This window comes from Chiloscyllium plagiosum, chromosome 9 (assembly GCF_004010195.1).
Source record: "Chiloscyllium plagiosum isolate BGI_BamShark_2017 chromosome 9, ASM401019v2, whole genome shotgun sequence".
Classification (NCBI taxonomy): domain Eukaryota; kingdom Metazoa; phylum Chordata; class Chondrichthyes; order Orectolobiformes; family Hemiscylliidae; genus Chiloscyllium; species Chiloscyllium plagiosum.
The window spans coordinates 11,151,524-11,172,254 of NC_057718.1; the positions used below are offsets into that span (position 1 = coordinate 11,151,524).

General features: G+C 47.0%; 1 protein-coding gene across 1 annotated transcript in view; it reads left to right on the plus strand.

The window, feature by feature from the left end:
- LOC122553205 (dapper homolog 2-like) overlaps positions 1 to 18,497 on the plus strand; it is a 26,331-nt gene extending 7,834 nt beyond the window's left edge. The window contains exons 2-4 of the mRNA XM_043696802.1: positions 4,413 to 4,545; positions 15,481 to 15,783; positions 16,687 to 18,497. Coding sequence (XP_043552737.1) covers positions 4,413 to 4,545; positions 15,481 to 15,783; positions 16,687 to 17,990 — 1,740 coding nt within the window. The 3' untranslated portion in view covers positions 17,991 to 18,497. The remainder of the gene's footprint in view (positions 1 to 4,412; positions 4,546 to 15,480; positions 15,784 to 16,686) is intronic.
- The last annotated feature ends 2,234 nt before the right edge of the window (positions 18,498 to 20,731 follow it).

Sequence of the window (20,731 nt, forward strand, 5' to 3'; positions counted from 1 at the left end):
CCCCCCCGTCGCCCGCGCTCGCCCCCTCCCTCTTTCTCTGCCAGTCATTTATTCCCACCTTTGAACTTTTCCTTAGGCACTCTGTTATGATGACCATCTCATAACTTTCTCTAAATGAGCTGGAACAAGCTGAATATTGGCAGTATGCTGTCACCTCCTGAATCCCATTCTAGGACCTGAGCACAAAATCAAGGCAGACATTTCACTGCAGTGAGAGTGGGGTGGCTTAGTCGTGTTAACCCAGAGATCAGGTAAAGTTTTGGCTCTTGGGTTCGAATCTCATCGGGCAGATTGTGGAATTCCAAATCAATTTAAAAATCTGGAATTAAGAATCCAATGATGACCATGAAGCGATTGTCAGGGATGACCCATCTGGTTCATTAATTCCCTTTTGAGGAAGGACACTGCCATCCTTACCCACTCTGTGACCCCAGAACCATTGCAATGTGGTTGACTCTCAACTGCCTTCTGGGTAATTAGGGACAAGCAATAAATGCTGAGCTCGCCAGTGATGCCCTCATCCCATGAATCAATAAAGAAAAGTATCAAGGGTTTTGTTGTGATGATACTGGTCTGGCTTGCGGATGAAGCTTCGACATCAAGGCTCTGTCTGCCTGGTGGGTGCCCATGACAGAATCAGGAACGCTGCTTCAAAGAAGACCTGATGTCCTGACCAATGACTATCCCCTTGACCAACTTGACAAAGCCTGCTGATCTGGTTGGTATCACCTGATCTGTTGTTTGTTTTTGGAGATCTTGCAATTTGTCCGTCAATACTCCTCCACCACCGCAATATCCAAAAGTGTTCCATTGGCTTTGAACTAACCAGTGGTCAAGATTGGCATCATGTAGATGCAAGTCTTTCTTTAAATGTTTACGTTAAGAGACGCCTGTTGAGCAAGCTAGACCCTCCCCTTGTGTTCCATGGTCACGCTATCTGACCTTCCAGCTCAGTTGAGAGTGTGGTGCTGGAAAAGCACAGCAGGTCAGGCAGCATCTGAGGAGAACGAGCAGGAGAAGAATCAACGTTTCTGGCATCGGCCCTTCATCAGAATGCTCAGTCCCCTGTTCCCACTTTCTCCTTGGAACGTGAAAGGTTAAAGGGAGATTTATGAAGAGATTCTCAGAATCCGTGGGAAAGGCTAGGGAAAAGCTGGAGGTTAGTAACCACTGTAGAGGGGAAAGTAAGGGTGCGTTTTTAAAAATATTTAGTCAGTGAATTGTTGTAATCTGGCAGTGCCCAGAAAGAAAATTGGAAATGGATTCAGTTGTGACTTTTAAAAGGAATTTGATCTATACTCATTGAGAGAGTATTTTCAGGGTTACTGGGATGGGACGTGGAACTAACTAGATGGCTCCTTCAAAGAGCTAGCACGCTGGTACAGTGGTTAGCACTGCTGCCTCACAGCACCAGAGACCCGGGTTCAATTCCCTCCTCAGGCGACTAACTGTGTGGAGTTTGCACATTCTCCCCGTGTCTGCGTGGGTTTCCTCCGGGTGCTCCGGTTTCCTCCCACAATCCAAAAATGTGCAGGTTAGGTGGATTGGCCATGCTAAATTGCCCCGTAGTGTTAGGTGAAGGGTAAATTTAGGGGAATGGGTCTGGGTGGGTTACGCTTCGACAGGTCGGTGTGGACTTGTTGGGCCGAAGGGCCTGTTTCCACACTGTAAGCAATCTCTTCTAATGATAGAAGCAGTGGGCTGAATGGCCTCCAATAGTGTGAAATGAAGCTTCATTCCCCTTGGTACCTGGAGTGTGACGAGATTCCTATTTTGGCTTTCATCTTCCTGGTGTCAGTTTTTAACTGCTTCTCTCTCTCGCTCTCTCTCTCTCTCTCTCTATCTCTCTCATCACATGCAGGTTTGGGAAGCTATAATTATTGGAAACTAAATCCTTGCACATCGCGTAATCACAATTAATGTCTTTGTTTTTCTTCGGAATGGCTGAAATGAGATCTTTTTACGATCTGCTGAATTATCAATGACTGCTGTATATCTTCACGGCCGCTCTATGTGCGCTACCACCATTAATCAAGACGGTCAAAGACTTTGGCTTCACATCTGTCACTTCCTTGATGTGCATTTGGATCGCTGTAAAATACACATCGAAAGTAAATCACTCCAGATGCTGTCATCTGAGGAACTAATTGCATCTCCATTTTCTGTCTCGGGCAACAATATATCCAGGTTGTGTTTTTAAAACAGTGGGTTCCTGACTACTTTCTTGGGTAGGACCTTCCCCAGTTGGGTGGTCAGCTTGTGTGGATCAGACAGCGCTTCTGTGCTGCACTGTTACCCTGTTCCTGTTATGTGCAAGGTATCAGCTGGGCTTTTGTTAGATGGTCCTCTAGCCTCTGAGTCAGTGGTTTGAGGTCTGCTCAGGGGACTTGAGAACAAACCCTTCCGAGTGCAGTGTTGAGGCTCTGTCAGAGGTGCCGTCTTTCTGGGTGAGATCATGTCATGTGGTGTAGACTGACGACCGGTAATCTGTGATTAGATTAGATTCCATATAGTGTGGAAACTGGCCTTTCTACCCAACCAGTCCACACCGACTCTTCGCAGAGTAACCCACCCAGACCCACTTCCCTCTGACTAATGCAACTGGCACTATGGGCAATTTAGCATGGCCAATTCACCTGACCTGAATTGAACCCAGGTCCCTTGCACTGTGAGGCAGCAGTGCTAACCACTGAGCCACCATGCCACCCCCGAATGTTAAACCCTTCTCCAGTAGAGGACCTGCCGTTGGCAGGAGTAAGATGTTGAGGAGCCCTGACAGAATGCGTGTGGAATGGATGTTGCCTCTTATGGGGGAACTGGGGGTCACCCATTTGACACCAAGATAAGGAGAAAACGTTTCCAAAGAGGGTTGTGTGTCTTTGGAACTCTCTTCCATAAAACAAAACATAGGAGGTCATGCAGCCCATTGAGTCTGTTCTGCACTCCTCAAAGCTGAGTCCTTTTAATGCAGGGATGGATGTATCCTTATTAAACCAGGATAGGTCAGGAATGCAGAGTGTTCAGGTCAGCTGCAATTTTATCAAATAGGCAATTAAGGGGGCTGAGTGTTCCCACCCTGCTCCTAATTCATATGTTTGTGTTTGAAGAAGAGCAGAGGGGTTTCTCTGGAGTGTACCTAAGAATAGATGTGTTTGTTAACCCATGGCTATATATAAATGCAGGTCGGTGCTCTTTGTAGGAGTTTGTTGTCTGCAAATCGGCTGCCGCTTTTGGCTACATTACAGCAGTGACTATAGTTTCTCAGCTGTAAAGCAGTTTGATCTATCCAGAGGCTGCATATAGGTACTACATAAATGCCAATTTCTGCTGCACCTTTTTATGGAGTGGTAGGAAATCTACGGTAAAGTAGGAATCAGAGGGTGTTGTAAACAGCTTTCAATCTGTGTGTCTTGGGTGTTCAGAGTTCCACATTTTTCACAACCAGCAGACAGGCAATGGGAGTCGTTGTTGTAATTTGAATGGGAGGTCAGAAATCTTGTGGAGCCATTCCCCAGACAGGTGGCATGGTGCAGTAACCATTATGGTCCATGTTTGATGGGCTGAACTGCCTGCTTTGCTTTTTAACACCCTGGAGATTGACCTGGAGGGTTTGAGCTATAGGGAGAGGCTGAATAGACTGGGGCTGTTTCCTCAGAGTGTTGGAGGCTGAGGGATGACCTTTTTATAGAAGTTTTTAAAATCATGAGGGGCATGGATAGGGTAAATAGACAAGGTCTTTTCCCCGGGGTGGGGGAGTCCAGAACTGGAGGGTGTAAGTTTAAGATGAGAGGGGAAAGATTTAAAAGGGACCTAAGGGATAACTGTTTCACACAGAGGGTGGTGCGTGTATGGAATGAGCTGCCAGAGGAAGTGGTGGAGGCTGCAACCATCATAAAAGGCATCTGGATGGGGATGTGAATAGGAAGGGGTTAAAGGGAAATGGCTCACATGGGGACCCAAATGGGATTAGATTAATTTAGGATATCTGGTCGGCATGGACAAGTTGGACCAAAGGGTTTGTTTCCGTGGTGTACATCTCTGTGACCTCATTCCAGTTTTGGAAAAAGAGCCATTTTGTATTCCGAGTATTAACTCTAGCTTCTCTCTCCACAGATGTTTCTTGGAATTCTGAGTTCTTCCAGCACTTTAAGACTTTTATTTGTTTGCAGTTTATACCTTCGATACTGAGGGAGAAGCCTCCTGATTTTCATTTGTATCTATGACACTGTACTGCATATCTCAGTAAGATAGAACAGCAAACTTCTTGAGTTAATCAAACGCCATCAATGCAATGTAGAGTTCTGTACTTTGTGACCACCCGTTAATATAAAGCAGCAGAAATCGTTTGTCGCTGAAAGTTGCGGCTTGAATTGTTTTTTTTTTTGAGTAAAAGTCTCTGGTTTGCTTTTCAGTCACATTTAAGGAAGCAAGATGCAGGACTAAAAATTCATTTGCAACAACTGGACCGTCAGATCCAGGAGCTAAAGCTCGACGTGAACAAGACTTCCTCAGAGCAACTGGAGAGTGACAGCAGACCAAGTTCGGGTAAAGTCCTCCGGGTGTGGTACTTGCGTTGCTGAACCCAAACGTGATGAGCCTTTCCTGTGTTTGAGTGCCCCTCTGGTGGGGCAGACTGCTTTCAGAAACCTGGGAGGAGGCCATTCAGCCTCCGTTGAGCCTCACCACCCGAGTGACAATGGGGGGGGGGGGGTGAGGGCAGATGATGGCCGCATGGTATTATTGCTGTTCTATTAGCCCAGAGTCCCATAGAAGACCTGGCTTCATATTCTGATTTAGTAAATATAGAACATAGAATGTTACAGCGCAGCACAGGCCCTTCGGACCTCGATGTTGCACCAACCTGTGAAAATAATCTGCCCATCTAACCTACACCGTTCCATTATTATCCATATGTATGTCCAATGCCCATTTAAATGCCCTTAACGTTGGCGAGTCTACTACTGTTGCAGGCAGGCCGCATCACTGTCTGAGTAAAGAAACTACTCCGATATCTGTCCCAAATCTATCACCCCTCAATTTAGTCTTCACCATCTGAGGAAAAGGGCACTCACTGTCCACCCGATCTAACCCTCTGATTATCTTATGTCTCAATTAAGTCACCTCTCAACCTTCTCTCTAACGAAAAAAGCCTCAAGTCCCTCAGCCTTTCTTCATAAGACCTTCCCTCCATACCAGGCAACATCCTAGTAATTCTCCTCTGAACCCTTTCCAAAGCTTCCACATCCTTCCTATAACGTAGTGACCAGAACTGTACGCAATACTCCGGGTGCGGCCACACCAGTGTCTTGTACAGCTGCAGCATGATCTCATGGCTCCAAAACTCAATCCCATACCAATAAATGCCAACTTATCATATGTGTTCTTAACAACCCTATCAACCTGGGTGGAAACTTTCAAAGATTTATATACCTGGATACCAAGATCTTTCTGTTCATCTACACTGCCAAGAACTTTACCATTAGCCCAGTACTCTGTATTCCTGTTACTTCTTCCGAAGTGAGCTACCTCACACTTTTCTGCATTAAACTCCATTTGCCACTTCTCAGCCCAGCCCTGCATCTTATCTATGTCCCTTTGTACTCACAAAATCCTCGTCACTATCCACAACTCTGCCTACCTTAGTGTCATCTGCAAATTTACTATCCCATCCTGCATGCCGATATCCTGATCATTTATAAAAATGACAAACAGCAGTGGCCCCAAAACAGATCAGTGTGTGACACACCACTGCTAACTGAGCTCTAAGATGAACATTTCCCATCAACCACCACCCTCTGTCTTCTTTCAGCTAGCCAATTTCTGATCCAAACCACTAAATCACCTTCAATCCCGATTTTGTGCAATAGCCTACCGTGTGGAACCTTATCAAATGCCTTACTAAATCCATATACATCACATCAACAACCTTACCTGCATCTACCTGTTTTGTCACCTTCTCGAACTCATTAAGGTTAGTGAGGCACAACCTACCCTTCTCAAAACCATGTTGACTATCCCTAATCAAATTATTCCTTTCCAGATGATTATAAATCCTATCTCTTATAACCTTTTTCCAACACCTTACCCACAACTGAAGTAAGGCTCACTGACCTATAATTACCAGGGCTGTCCCGACTCCCCTTCTTAAACAAGGGAGCAACATTTGCTATCCTCTAGCCTTCTGACCCTACTCCTGTCGACAACGATGGCATAAAGATCAAAGCTAAAGGCTCTGCAATCTCCTCCCTGGCTTCCCAGAGAATCAGAGGATAAATCCCATCTGGCCCAGGGGTCTTATCTATTTTTCAGATCTTCCAAAATTGCTAAAACCTCCTCTTTTTGAGTTGAAAAATGTGGTGCTGGAAAAACACAGCAGGCCAGGCAGCATCCAAGGAGCAGGAGAATCGACGTTTCAGGCATTAGTCCTTCTGGAAATTCCTGAAGAAGGGCTGATGCCCGAAATGTCGATTCTCCTGCTCCTCGGATGCTGCCTGACCTGCTGTGTTTTTCCGGCTCCATATTTTTCAACTCTGGTCTCCAGCATCTGCAGTCCTCACTTTCTCCTCGTTGATCAAAACCACCTCTTTGTCAACCTCAATCTCATCTAATCTTGCAGCCTGTATCTCCGTATTCTCATTAACATTGTCCTTTTCCAATGGGAATTCTGATGAAAAATATTCATTACACAATTCCCCTATGTCCTCATATTCCACACAATTTTCCACTACTATTTTTGGCCCTAATCTTACTCTAGTCATTCTTTTATTCCTGGTATACCTATAGAAGGCCTTTAGGGTTTTCCTTGACCCTATCCGCCAACAACTTCTTGTGTCCCCTCCTGGCTCCTCTTCGCCTTCTCTTTAGAGCTTTTCTGGCTAACTTATAACTCTCAAGCCACCTAACTGAGCCTTCATGCCTCATCCTCATATAAGCCTTACTCTTCCTCTTGAGAAGAGCTTCAACGTCTTTAGTAAACCAGTCTCAACAACTACCTGATAGGTAGATACTTATCAAGGACCCACAGTAGCTGTTCCTTGACTAAGCTCCACACTTCAAGAGTGTCCATCCCCTCCAGTTTCCTTCCCCATTCTATCCATCCTAAATCTTGCCTAATCGTATCAGAATTGCCTCTCCCCCCAGTTATACCTCTTTCCCTGCAGTATATACCTATCCCTGCCCATTGCTATTGTAAACATAACCAAACTATGGTCACTATCGCCAAAGTGCTCACCTACCTCCAAATCTAATGTCTGTCCAGGTCCATTCCCCAGTACCAGTCCAATATGGCATTGTCCCTTCTTGGCCTGTCTACATACTGTGTCAGAAAACTCTTCTGCACACATTGAACAAAAACTGACCCATCTAAACTACTTGAACTACAGTATTCCCAGTCAATATTGGGGAAGTTAAAGTCCCCCATAACAGCTACCCTGTTAATCTCGCTCCTATCGAGAATCATTTTTCCTCTATATCCCAGGAATAATTTGGAAGCCTATAGAAAACTCCCAACAGGATGACCTCCTTTCCTGTTTCTAACCTCAGCCCAAATTACCCCAGAGGATGAGTCCTTAAATGTTATCACAACTGCTGTAATACCACCCTTTATTAACAATGCCCCACTCCCCGCCTCCTCATCTTCTCTGTTCTTGCTGCAATATCTAAATCCCGAAATCTGCAACAACCATTCCTGTCCCCCCTCTCGCCATAGAGTCCAGTGATGATCATGAAACTGTCAGGGGTTGGCGGGCTGTGGGCGGAGGGGTGTCTTTAGGAGAGGAACTCACTGTCCTTACCCAGTCTGACCTACATATAACTCCCAACTCCACAGCCAACAACACCCACATCCTGTGAATGAATAATAGAAACAAAAAATAGATCATGGCTAATCTACTTATTTATAGTTTATATAAATCTTTAGCTTAAACAGTGGCCTCTTACTGGTAAGGTAAGTCCCTGGTTGTGTGGGGCAACATTTTTGAATTTGATCAGTATGGAGGTGATGTCTTCAATAACTGAGGAATCTAAAAGGAGCTGCCAGAAACCTAAGACAGTCACCTCTAAGAAATTTTGGGGAAAAGTCCTTAATCAGCTGCTCCATTCCGGATTCCCTTTTATATACCTCCTTTTGATGTGGAGGTGCCGGTGTTGGACTAGGGTGGGAAAGGTCAGAGGTCACACTCCATCAGGTGATGAAGGAGTAGTGCTCTGAAAGCTTGTGATTTCAAATACACCTGTTGGACTATAACCTGGTGTCGTCTGACTTCTGACTATACCTTTGAGTTATTCCTTAAAAATTATCCCTTTCACCGATTTTAAAAAAAAAGTTAAAATAAAAGTTCTACTTTCGTTAAAACCTTATGTTTCTGACCCGATATACTCTTTCACTCTGGCAGCAGGAAACATGTTTCCGCTGATGGGTGAGTGCCGAACCAGAGGACACAGCTTAAAAATATGGGGTAGACCATTTAGGACAGAGCTCAGGAGAAACTTCTTCACCCAGAGAGTGGTGGCTGTGTGGAATGCTCCGCCCCAGAGGGCAGTGGAGGCCCAGTCTCTGGATTCATTTAAGAAGGAGTTGGATAGAGCTCTCAAAGATAGTGGAATCAAGGGTTATGGAGATAAGGCAGGAACAGGATACTGATTAGAAATGATCAGCCATGATTATATTTAATGGCGGTGCAGGCTCGAAGGGCTGAATGGCCTACTCCTGGCGGTGCAGGCTCGAAGGGCTGAATGGCCTACTCCTGCGTCTATTGTCTATTGTCTATTCATTAAAATTCTTCCTCTTTTTAGGTATTTGTCATTCTGTTAAAATATATTTCGGCAGGATGTCCCTGCCAGTCCAGCATAGAGTCATGGAAACAGACCCTTTGGTCCAACTTGTCCATGCCAACTAGATATCCCAACCCAATCTAGTCCCACCTGCCAGCACCCAGACCAGATCCCGCCAAACCCTTCCTATTCATATACCCATCCAGATGCCTTTTCAATGTTTCAATTGTACCAGCCTCCACCACTTCCTCTGGCAGCTATCCTCCAACCCTGGCAACATCCTTGTAAATCCTTTCTGAACCCTTCCAAGTTTCACAACATCCTTCCGATAGGAAGGAGACCAGAATTGCATGCAATATTCCAACAGTGGCCTAACCAATGTCCTGTACAGCCGCAACATGACCTCCCAACTCCTGTACTCAATATTCTGACCAATAAAGGAAAGCATACCAAACGCTGCCTTCACTATCCTATATACCTGCGACTCTATTTTCAAGGAGCTATGAACCTGCACTCCAAGGTCTATTTGTTTAGCAACAATCCCCAGGACCTTCCCATTAAGTGTATAAGTCCTGCAGGTGCAGCCAAAGTAGTACAGCAGGAGAAATGCCTTGGGAGGTTTCATTATGTTAAAGGCACTATATAAACAAAAGCTGTTGTTGCTGAAAGTGTTGAGTATGAAACTTGCTACTGCATGGAATAGCATTGGTGTGTTTAAGGATAGGTACAGGAGAGGGAGAAAATTATGGCCAGTACTGGTAGAGTGAGAGGAGGCTGCTGTGACGTATAGATGCCAGCATGGGCTGAACGGCCTGCTTAAAAACTCTTTCATGGGATGTGGGTATCACTGGCCAACCAGCATTTGTTGACCATTCCTAATTGCCTTTGATTTGAGTGTCGTGCTGGGTTAGGGTTAGGGCTGAGAGCAGTTAACAGTTAACTGTTTTCCTGTGGGTCTGGAGTCACACCTAGGCCCGAGCATAGAGTCACAGAGATATACCGCATGGAAACAGACCCTTCGGTCCAACTCATCCATGCTGACCAGATATCCCAACCCAAACTAGTCCTACCTGCCAGCACCCAGACCAGATCCCACCAAGTCCTTTTCATTCATATACCCATCCAGATGCCTTTTTAAATGTTGCAATTGTACCACTTCCTCTGGCAGCTCATTCCATATATGTACCAAAGAAGTTGTAAATTGGAGGAAGGCTAATTTTGATGGTATTAGGCAAGAACTTTCAAAAACTGACTGAGGGCAGATCTTCGCTGGTACAGGGATGGCTGGAAAATGGGAAGCCTTCAAAAGTGAGATAATGAGAATCCAGAGATAGTATATTCCTGTGAGGGTGAAAGGAAAGGCTGCTAGGTATAGGCAATGCTGGATGACCAGAGAAATTAAGGGTTTGGTTAAGAAAAAGAAGGAATCATATGTCAGGTATAGACGAGATAGATTGAATGAATCCTTAGAGTATAAAGGCAGTAGGAGTATGTTGAAGAGGAAAATCAAGAGGGCAAAAAGGGGACATAAGATAGCTTTCGTAAATAGAGTTAAGGAGAATCCAAAGGGTTTTTACAAATACATTAAGGACAAAAGGGTAACTAGGGGGAGAAAAGGGCCTCTCAAAGATCAGCAAGGCAGCCTTTGTGTGGAACCGCAGGAGATGGGGGAGATACTAAATGAGTATTTTGCATCAGTGTATATTGTGGAAAAGGACATAGAAGATTATGGAATGGAGGGAAATAGATGATGACATATTAAAAAATGTCCATATTACAGAGGAGGAAGTGCTGGATGTCTTGAAACACTTAAAAGTGATAAATCCCCAGGACCTGATCAGGTGTAACCTAGAATTCTGTGGGAAGCTACAGAAGTGACTGCTGGGCCTCTTGCTGAGATATTTGTATCATCGATAGTCACAGGTGAGGTACTGGATGACTGGAGGTTGTCTAACGTGGGGTCACTGTTTAAGAAGGGTGGTAAGGACATATGAGGAAGGCAGATTTAAAGGACATTAGTGAACCAGTTTTAATAACAATTGATGACCGTTTCATGGTCACCATCACTGAAAGCAAGTTTTATAGGTATTTTTGAACCAACCTGTTGAGAAATGTTACTCGCACCTCTCTGAAGCAGGTGGAACTTGAACCTGGGTCCCCTGGCTCAGAGGTAGGGACACTGCCACCGCTCTAGCTTTATGAATTGAGTATAAATTCTATCAGCTGTCACTGTAGGATTTGAACTTGGGTCCAGAGAAAATTGGACTGGCCTTTTGGGTTAGTAGCTCAGTGACATTACCACTGTCTCCCCATCTCCCTGGCTCCTTTTGTCTGAGTAGCAGAGAGAGAGCGAGAGAGCGAGAGGGGGAGAGACCAGTTCTTTGTCACTTTAGATTGTCATTTTAGTGCTGTCTGACTCTCACACTACAGGTATCTTGCTAATGGAAGAGTAACGTTCAGTCCAGCACTGGGCTCCCTCTCTGTTAAATGACTAATGCAACATTAGGATGTACGCCTGGCAGCTACTCAGCAGGATTGTACAAGTGCTGACTGTATCAGGTTCCCTGGCCTGGTGTGTTTGTATAATAACATCTCCCAATCCATTCTCTTGGCTCCAGCTTGGAACAGCCAGCTCACTGCTGCTGGTGGATTCCAGTCTCAACTTTGCCACTTTATTAATAAAAGTTAAATTTTAAACTTGTATTAATAAGTAACGCTGTTGCTGCCTGGGAGCTGTAAAGACTCCTCTGATTACCACATCCCTTCCACTCGAGCCAGACAGCATCCAGTGCCTGGCAAATCCTGATTTTTTCCCCCCACTCCCCACTCCCCCATTCTGACCATCTCACTCCAGCAACCGAACAAAGTAAGAGCAGCAAGAGAAGGCCACTCTGCCCCTTAAGCATCTTACATCCTTCAACAAGATCACAGCTGATCTGCGTACTCTACATGAGGTTTATAGCAGCAGTCAGTCTCTTTTATCTGAAGGGTCACATCTCAGAGTTACACAGCACGGAAACAGACCCTTCGGTCCAACCCATCCATACTGACCAAGTTTCCCAAACTAGGGCGGCACGGTGGCACAGTGGTTAGCACTGCTGCTTCACAGCGCCAGAGACCCGGGTTCAATTCCCGACTCAGACGACTGACTGTGTGGAGTTTGCACATTCTCCCCGTGTCTGCGTGGGTTTCCTCCGGGTGCTCCGGTTTCCTCCCACGGTCCAAAGATGTGCAGGTCAGGTGAATTGGCCATGCTAAATTGCCCGTAGTGTTAGGTAAGGGGTAAAGGTAGGGGTATGGGTGGGTTGCGCTTCGGCGGGTCGGTGTGGACTTGTTGGGCCGAAGGGCCTGTTTCTACGCTGTAAGTAATCTAATCTAATCTAAACTAGTCCCACTTGCCTGCATTTGGCCCATATCCCTCTAAACCTTTCCCTGTTCAAATTCATGTACCTATCTCCTGTTGAACAGTCAGTTTAAGCTGATACCCAATTGACGCCATCTGGTGCAACATTGATCTCGCGTTGTGAGGGGTTGCCCCATCTCCTTCATATTTGAACATAGGAATGGAAGTAGGCTGTTCAGTCCATTCAGCCATTCAATACAATCATGGCTGATAAAACACCTTCAATGTTTTTATTCACCCATGTCCATAAGCCTGTACCCTCCTTGGGCTTTTAATTTAACTTTGATCTCAGTGATATTACATCTATTATATCTTCAAACTTTCCTAGTGACTAAATTCATCACCTTGAGAATTAGTAATCTCTTCTCCCATCTCTGATAACCTGGTTTGAACTCTCCTTGTATCACCCACGGTCTAGGCTGTCTGTCGAGCACAGAGGTAGGTCATTTGATCGTTGAGACTCTTGGCTCTTGGGAAGAGAGGGTGATCTTAACTCCTGTTTTTTCATCCTTGACCCAGTCAATTCCTCATCCTGAATTAATTCTCCAATTCCCATTTTGAAATTATTTATGGAATACATGTCTGCACCATTCCAGATCCCAACAATTCTTGAGGTGGAAGAAGGTCTTTGCACCTTATTTTGAATCCTTGACCTCTGATGATTTGCCAGAGAGAATAACTTCCCTCTATTAAACCTTCAATCTAGAAAACCTCTTGAAACTCTCAATCTTCTGTTTTCTGAGGAGAACATGCTAACTCTATCCAACTCCCTCACTATTGAAGTTTTTCATCCCTGGTGAAATCACCTTTTGTTTTAACGGCTCAGTGGTTAGCACTGCTGCCTCACAGCGACATGGACCCGGGTTCACTTCTAGCCTCGGGCGACAGTCTGTGTGGAGTTTGCACATTCTCCGTGTCTGCGTGGGTATCCTCCGGGCGCTTCAGTTTCTTCCCACAGTCCAAAGATGTGCAGGTCAGGTGAATTGGCCATGCTAAAATTGCCTATAGTATTAGTCAGGGGTAAATACAGGGTAGGGGGGTGGATCTGGGTGGGTTACTCTTAAGAGGATTGGTGTGGACTTGGGCAGAAGGGTCTGTTTCCATACTGTAGAGAATTTAATATCTAAACCCTTGACATGCTCACTGAAGTTCAGTGCCTTGGATAGACAACATTACAGAGTCAGAGTCTGATAAAGCATTATTCCTACCACAATAATTAGGTTTTATCAACTTTCAAATCACAGACTTTGTTTCTTAATGCTGCAGATTTGCAATATCTCCAGCTTATCTTCCGTTCTCCCACCCCCCCTCAACTTTATCCTTCTAGGATTAAATCCAGCTCTGGTCTGCAGCTTCTCTTGAGCAAGTTTATGTAAGCTGAGCTTGGTCTCCTAAGCCTGGTCTTCACTGTGGGTTGGGCTGTTAACCTTGAATCCTGTTAATGTTGTGTAGAGAGGAAGTAACTATTGTCTACCTTGACTCCCTTTCCCAATCTCTCCCAGTAACTATGTGGTTTCTCCAGGAGTGGGGTAAGTCACAATGGAGTGAGGTGAAATTAGATTGGAATGGTCTTGTGTGGACCTGAACACCAGCCTGCTGTAATTGGACAGAATGGCCTGTGTTCACTTTCTCTTTTCGAACTATAAAAACTGCTCAGTTTACAAACCTCTTTTGAGCAGGTGATGTACACTTAGTACATTTCTAATGTATCCTTATACAGTTTTAATTTTTCCATTTTTGTGTAAGGATACCATTGCATTGGAAAGGGCTTTTGTGTCACAGTGGTAGTGTCCCTACCTCTGAGACAGAAGGTTCCGATTTATTACACCCCCGTTCCAGAGTTGTCATGATATTTCTGAAAATTGTTTAAAATGGCTGTCTTAGGTCGTAGAGTCCCTACAGTGGGAAAGCAGGCCATTTGGCCCATCAAGCCCACACTGACCCTCTTAAGAGCAACCCTCATGTTATACCTGTAACCCTACATTTCCCATGGTTAATTCACTTAGCCAGCACATCCCTGGACCTATGGGCAATTTAGGATAGCCAGTCACCGAAAATGCGCATCTATAGACTCTGGGAGGAAATCCATGCACACAGACAGGGATCATGCAACTCCACAGTCTCCCTGTGGGTGGAATCAAACCCAGGTCCCTGGCGCTGAGGCAGCAGTGCTAACCACTGAGCCACCGTAACTATATTTGCCTGGGAAGGGCTACGGTAAAGGTTCATTAAACAGGTCCATTGGATGAACAGGTTGCTCTGTGATATGAGATGATGTGACGAGATTCTCTGAAGTGCAGAAGAACGAGAGGTGATCGCATCGAAACGGAGACAATTCTGAAGGGGCTTCACAGGAGTGGACCCTGAGAGATTGGTTCTACTGGTCATGGAATCTAAACACAGAGGCACAGTCTCTGGATAAGGGACCAGTGAGAGGCACAGTCTCTGGATAAGGGACCAATGAGTTTGACTGAGATGAGGAGAAATTTCGTCAGCCAGAAGGTGTAATATCTTCGGAATTCTGTATTCCCGGGATGTTGCTGCATTGTTGGATCTATTTTTTTTGCAGGGAAGTGTTGCTGTCTAGGGGAATTACAGCATATGATGAGCAGGCAGGAAGCTCAAGATCAGCCATGTTTATATTAAATGGTGGATCAGACTCAATGGGTTGGATGCACCTCCTATTTCATGTTGTTTGGTGTTTTCTGGCTTAACAGGTCATTGACATGATATGACCACCCCTCATTTCAGGAGACTGGCAATCCATGAACCTCAGGATAATGTTCTGGGTTCGAAACCTACCATGGCAGATGGTGAAATTTGAATTCGATAGAAAAAAAAAATGGTATAAAAAGTGAGGACTGTCAATTGTTATAAAATCCCATCTGTTCACTAATGCCCCATTGTGGGAAGGAAATCTTCCATCCTTACCTGGTCTGGCCTACACGTGACTCCAGACCCACAGCAATGTGTGGTTGAGTCTGGACAATTAGGGATGGACAATTAATGCTGGCTACGCCGTCATCCTGTGAATGAATAAAAAATGTACTCTACCTGTGCTGTTGTGGCTTAGTTGGCGAAAGAAATTTACTCTTCAGCAGGAGATTTGTTCTGTTCCCTTTGACGCCTGTCTCCGTTGAGCTCACTGAGCTCCTCGCTAATAAAAAAAAAAAATGTACTGTCTTCCCTCACCCCAGGGATAATGCCTGGCCCTCTGAGTGTGTGTGGATGATTTCAGTCATCTGCCTGTCTCTGCATCTCTGCGATATTGTGGTACTGAGTCTGGTTTGGTTTCTGCTTCGCAGGGTTTTATGAGCTCAGTGATGGAGGCTCCTGCTCTCTGTCTGCCTCCTGCACTTCCGTGTCCAGTGGGTGTACCTCATCGTCATTGAGCAGCATGCTGTACTGCAGCCACCCGGCCGAGACCAGGGTCCTGAGGTCAGAGGGACGACCCCGTTCAGCCGATGAGCTCACCGTGCCGTCACCGGCTTTCAAGCAGCAAGGTCCCGGCAAACGGCCAGGGGGAGGGATCAGAACCAGCGCGGAGCTGCTTCCCGGTGTCCACACTGCCAGGCTCGGGGTCCCCAGGCGGAGACCAGTCTCTACAGGTACTTGGGATCCTCCCTCCCTCCCACCCGCACGGGCAAGGGGGCAGACTCAGTGGTGGGCTGTAGGGGACTGACTGATGCTGGATAGAGCTGACACCAGGAAGGGTCATTCAGCTGATCCCGGGTATTCCTGAAGAGGGGCTTATGCCCGAAACGTCGATCCTCCTGCTCCTCGGATGCTGCCTGGCCTGCTGTGTTTTTCCAGCACCACATTTTTCAACTCTGGTACTCCAGCATCTGCAGTCCTCACTTTCTCCAAGTTGATCCTGGGTATGGGAGGGACTGCCTGATAAGGAGGGGTTGAGCAGATTGGGCCTGAACTCATTGGTGGGAGAATGAGAGGTGACTTTATTGAAACATGCAGGACCTGACAGGATGGAAGTGAACCAGAGGGAATAATCTCAGGGTAAGGGGTCACCCAGTTAAGACAGAAATGAGGAGGAATTTTTTTCTCAGTTGTGAATCTGTGGAATTCTTTACCTCAGAGGGCGGCTGAGGCTGGGGTGTTAAGTTTATTCGAGGGCTGAGATAGACAGATGTTTATTCAGTAACTGAATCATGGGAGGAAAGGCAGGAGAGTGGAGCTGAGGATTGTCAGACCAGCCACAGAATGGCAGGCCACACTCGATAGGCTGAATGGGCTACTTGTAGTCTTAAAGGAGAGCCCGACTGGGGGCTTTAAGGGCTGTTAATTCAGAGGAGACATGGGGGTGGAGCATACACACTGATTGGGAAAGACCTTCATGGGGTGGTCTCTGTGGTGGATGAGGCACCATCTGTGGAGTTGGGGCTTGGATGAGAGGGTGATATACTGAAGGGGTACAGACTCAGTGACCTGTGTGGGTGTGGGGCAAAGTGTGAACGTTGGTGCAAGCTGTGTGATGTGCCTTGTTTCTCCCACAGGAGACTTGGAGAGGTTGGTACCGCGGCAGACTGGACCCATGGGCATATCTGACCGGAAGCTGCCTCTGCCTGCCTTTGCCGGGAGTGAGCTACGGCTCCCCGCTCTGGATCAGAGGTTCCGGTGCAACCTGATCTCCGAGGACAGCAGCGATGTCTACACTTACCCCAGCCCCCTCCATGCCGTGGCTCTGCACAGCCCTGTGTTCTACCCCACGGGGCGGGTGGGTGGTGTGGACAGCAGGCCCCACAGTGTCCCAGCGCAGGGGGTGCTCCCCTCCAAAACGAGAGCTGTCTGTCCCAAAGAAGGATCTCCACCTCCACAGGCCACCGTCGGAGGGACAGGGCCTGAACTGAGAGCGAGAGCCACCGTGACTGAGAAGGAGCAGGAGCCGTGCACTAAGGCCCCACCAAAGGAACAGGCCGTGAGGCCTTCTGACCTACAGCGGGCTGTCAGCTGCAGAGCTATAGGACGTCCAGCAGGAGGCACTGTGGGCGCTGGATTGAAGTCCCTGGGGGCTAACTGTTGGCCCCCAATCCCACCCCCGGGTTGGGAGGGGTTAGAGGTGGAGATAGATGTCCCATTCGGGTTGGTGGTGTCCAGTGACTCCTTGGGGACTCGCTCAAGCCTCTCCCATTCGGTAGGCCTCACCAGGCATGGGGGTCTGGATTCCAGCATTGACTCCATTCAGACGACTGACCGGAGGACAGGGGTCAGGCCGGGGAAGGGCAAGAATGGGTTCGCTCATGCCCGGTTTGTGCCCGCAGAGTCCCAGCTCCGGCTGCAGGTCAGTAAAACCCAAGTGGCCAGAACTGAGAGGAGGGTCAGTGGTGAGACGACACGGGTGGCAAAGAGGCCAAGTGCCGGTGTAGGCCTGGCCGGCACAGGGGGCCTTGGAGCTCCTGGTCCAGAGTCCCAGGGCCGGGCCCAGTGGCCGAGGACAGGCAGGCACCGGGGTTCACGGGCTGGGCTGAGGGCACGGATCCCCCCTTGCCCCCGCTCCCACCCCCGCAGCGAGTCAGATGGTTCAGAGTATTCAGCTGAGTGTGCCTCACTGTTCCACTCCACCGTCGCCGAGAGCAGTGAGGGAGAGGGCAGTGAGTACACGGCCAACCGCTTTGGGGACAGCGAGTCGAGTGGAAGTGAGGACCGAGGGCACAGGGTGGCCCTGGTCTGGCCAAAGGCCCCGGGGGGGCGGCGCCTCCCTGCAGAGGCCAGGGTTTGCCGCATCAAGGCATCGAAAGCTCTGAGGAAAAAGATTCGGAGATTCCAACCTGAAGCCTTAAAAGTTATGACCATGGTTTAGTGAGATTGGGGGGTAGGGTGGGGTGAGCCCTAGGCCTCTTCCCTGGGAATTGGGCCCTAGGTCTCTCCCCTGGAGACTGGGTTGTGGGCCCTGAACCTCTCCCCTGGAGACTGGGCCGTGGGCCCTACGTCTTCTCCCTGGAGACTGGGTCCTAAGTCTTCCTCTTGGAGACTAGACCCTGGACCTCTCCCCTGGAGACTGGGCTCTGGGCCCTAAGCCTTTCCTATAGACACAGGGCACAGCCATCTTGACAAAAGAAGAGGAGATGATGGTCTGTTGGTATTGTTGCTAAAGTTTTAATCCAGCGATTGAGGTCTTGTTATGGAGACTCCATTTCGGAGACAGATGATGGAATTTAAATCCAGTTAAAATGTGTAATGAAGAGTCTAATGATAACCATGTCAGAAAACCAATCTGATTTCCTCCTTTAGAGGAGAAAATCTGCCAGCCTTACCTGGTCTGGCCTATACGTGACTCCAGATCCACGGCAATGTGGTTGACTCTTGAGTGCCCTCTGGGCAATTCGGGATAGGCAGTGAATGCTGGTCCGGGCAGTGACGCCCACATCCCATGAATGAATTGAAATAGTGATGTGAAGGAGCCAGTGTTGGGCTGGGGTGGATGGTGTTAAAAATCACACACCACCAGGTTATAGTCCAACAGGTTTATTCGGAAGCACCAGCTCTCTGAGCGCTGCTCCTTCATTGAAAAAGGTGAGAGCTGATGTGGTGGCAGGCCTCCTGCGATGAATCACTGAATGGATCTGGCCACCTTTGTACTCTGTATAATAACTTTTATCGTTGTAAGGATGCTGTGTAACAATAAGAATAAAAATATTCCTTTTTGTGTTAAGAGTTGGTCCTTTTTCCTTTTGGGTTTGTGCTTATATCGGATGATAGGGCAGGGATGCAGATGTCAACACGCGGCTCAAATGCCTTCGTTTTCCCAAAAGTCACGTTGTATTGTGATGGGTCTTTGTACAAACACCAGGGTGTTGAGGAGGATAGGATGCTGTTGGGATTAGGAAGTGACATCCAATTTGACTTCTCAATCCAACAGGTCAGTTTGTTGTTGATCAGACTGTCGGGCAGTTTCATGACACTGTTTGATAATGGATTCAACTGAGGCTGGGCCTGGCCAGAAAAACCATTGTCGGAGCTTACTGAGTGCATATTGATTGCCCTGTCCCTAACATTACAGCATTGACCACACTTTGAAACTTCATCAGAGACAGAAGTAGGCCATTCAGCCCCTCAAGCCTGCTTTGCCTTCCGAGAAGATCACAGCTCATCTGATCGTGGCCCCAACCTTATGACAACACCCCTCCTCCCCCATGACCTTTTGACTCTCTCTCTTGTTAATCAAGAATTGATATACCTCTGCTTTAAATGACCCACTCCATCGCTCTGTGAGAAAGAGACTTCCGCTGACTTTCCCAATCCTCCATCTTAAAATAGGCATACAGTGTCCCTCTAGTGCTAACCTGTCCCACAGGGTGGAAAGAACACCCACCATCTCAAGTCCCCTTAGGATCTTCCATGTTTCAATACAAACACTCCTCCTTCCTCTAAGTGCTAAGGGTATTTGGAGATGCTTTGTAAATCCTTTCAAGCATGTTCATTTATGTTCAAAAGGAAGGATTGAGAGGAACACCAGGGAGGTGTATTATCTACAATAATGAGGCGGGAGCGGGGGGGGGGAGAGAAGTATGCTTTCTTGCAAACAGGAAAAGGCCAAAATTAGGAAGTCCCATTAAACCGCCCCGATTGGCTCAATTAGTCTAAGGGGCTGGTTAATTTGTTGAAGGGAAATGACACCAGCAAGATGTGAGGCTGAGACCTGACGCCACAGGTTTGAAATGTTGAGTTAGTGGATTCCAGGTGGAGTTGTTGACTTGTTATAATTGGGCACAGAGCTCCTGGGATGAGGTGGGTTGGGGGATGGTATGCAGTCTGTCTTTTCTCCCACGATACCATCACTCCCTCAGTTGTGTCCTCTTCAGCATCCCCTAGCATCAAACACGTTTCTCCCCCCTCCTCCCCCTCCCCATTTTACTTGTTCCAGTGCTGGTGGCTGTTCTATCAGCTGCCTGGGACCCAGGTACTGTGATTCCCTTCCTCTGGGACCTCTCTGTCTCTCCACCCTCCCTGCAGTCTCTAGAACACTCCAAGCCTTTGTTGATCTCTGCTAATAGCTCCCTATGTGGCTCCTTGTCCAATTTTATTTAATAATTGCTCCTCTGAAGAGCTTTACAACATTAAAAGTGCTATATTAATACAAATTGACATTTCTTTCAGAGAATTCTGTTACAGTGTGCAATTTCTTTTTGGAAAGTAGGTAAGGATGGAAATAATCTCTTGCAGTTGCTTTCCTGGTTATGCAGCCTAGTGCCTGGGTACTTTTATAGGGTTGATGGGAATCCTACAGCAAGGACATTTTTCACTGGAGTGTAGGAAGTTGAGGTTCATGAGGGATATAGATAATGTGAATGGCAGTTGTCTTTTCCCTAGGGTGGGGGGTTTCAAGATGAGGGGGCATAGTTTTAAGGTGAAAGGAGAAAGATTTAAACAAGACAATTTTTTTTTAAGTGTAGTCTGTGTGTGGAATTACCATCCAGAGGAAGTGGTGGATGCAGGTACAGTTACAACGTTTAAAGTACATTTGGATAAGTTCATGAACAGGAACGGTTTAAAGGGATACAGGCCAAGTGGAAGCAATTTAGTTTGGGATTATGATTGGAC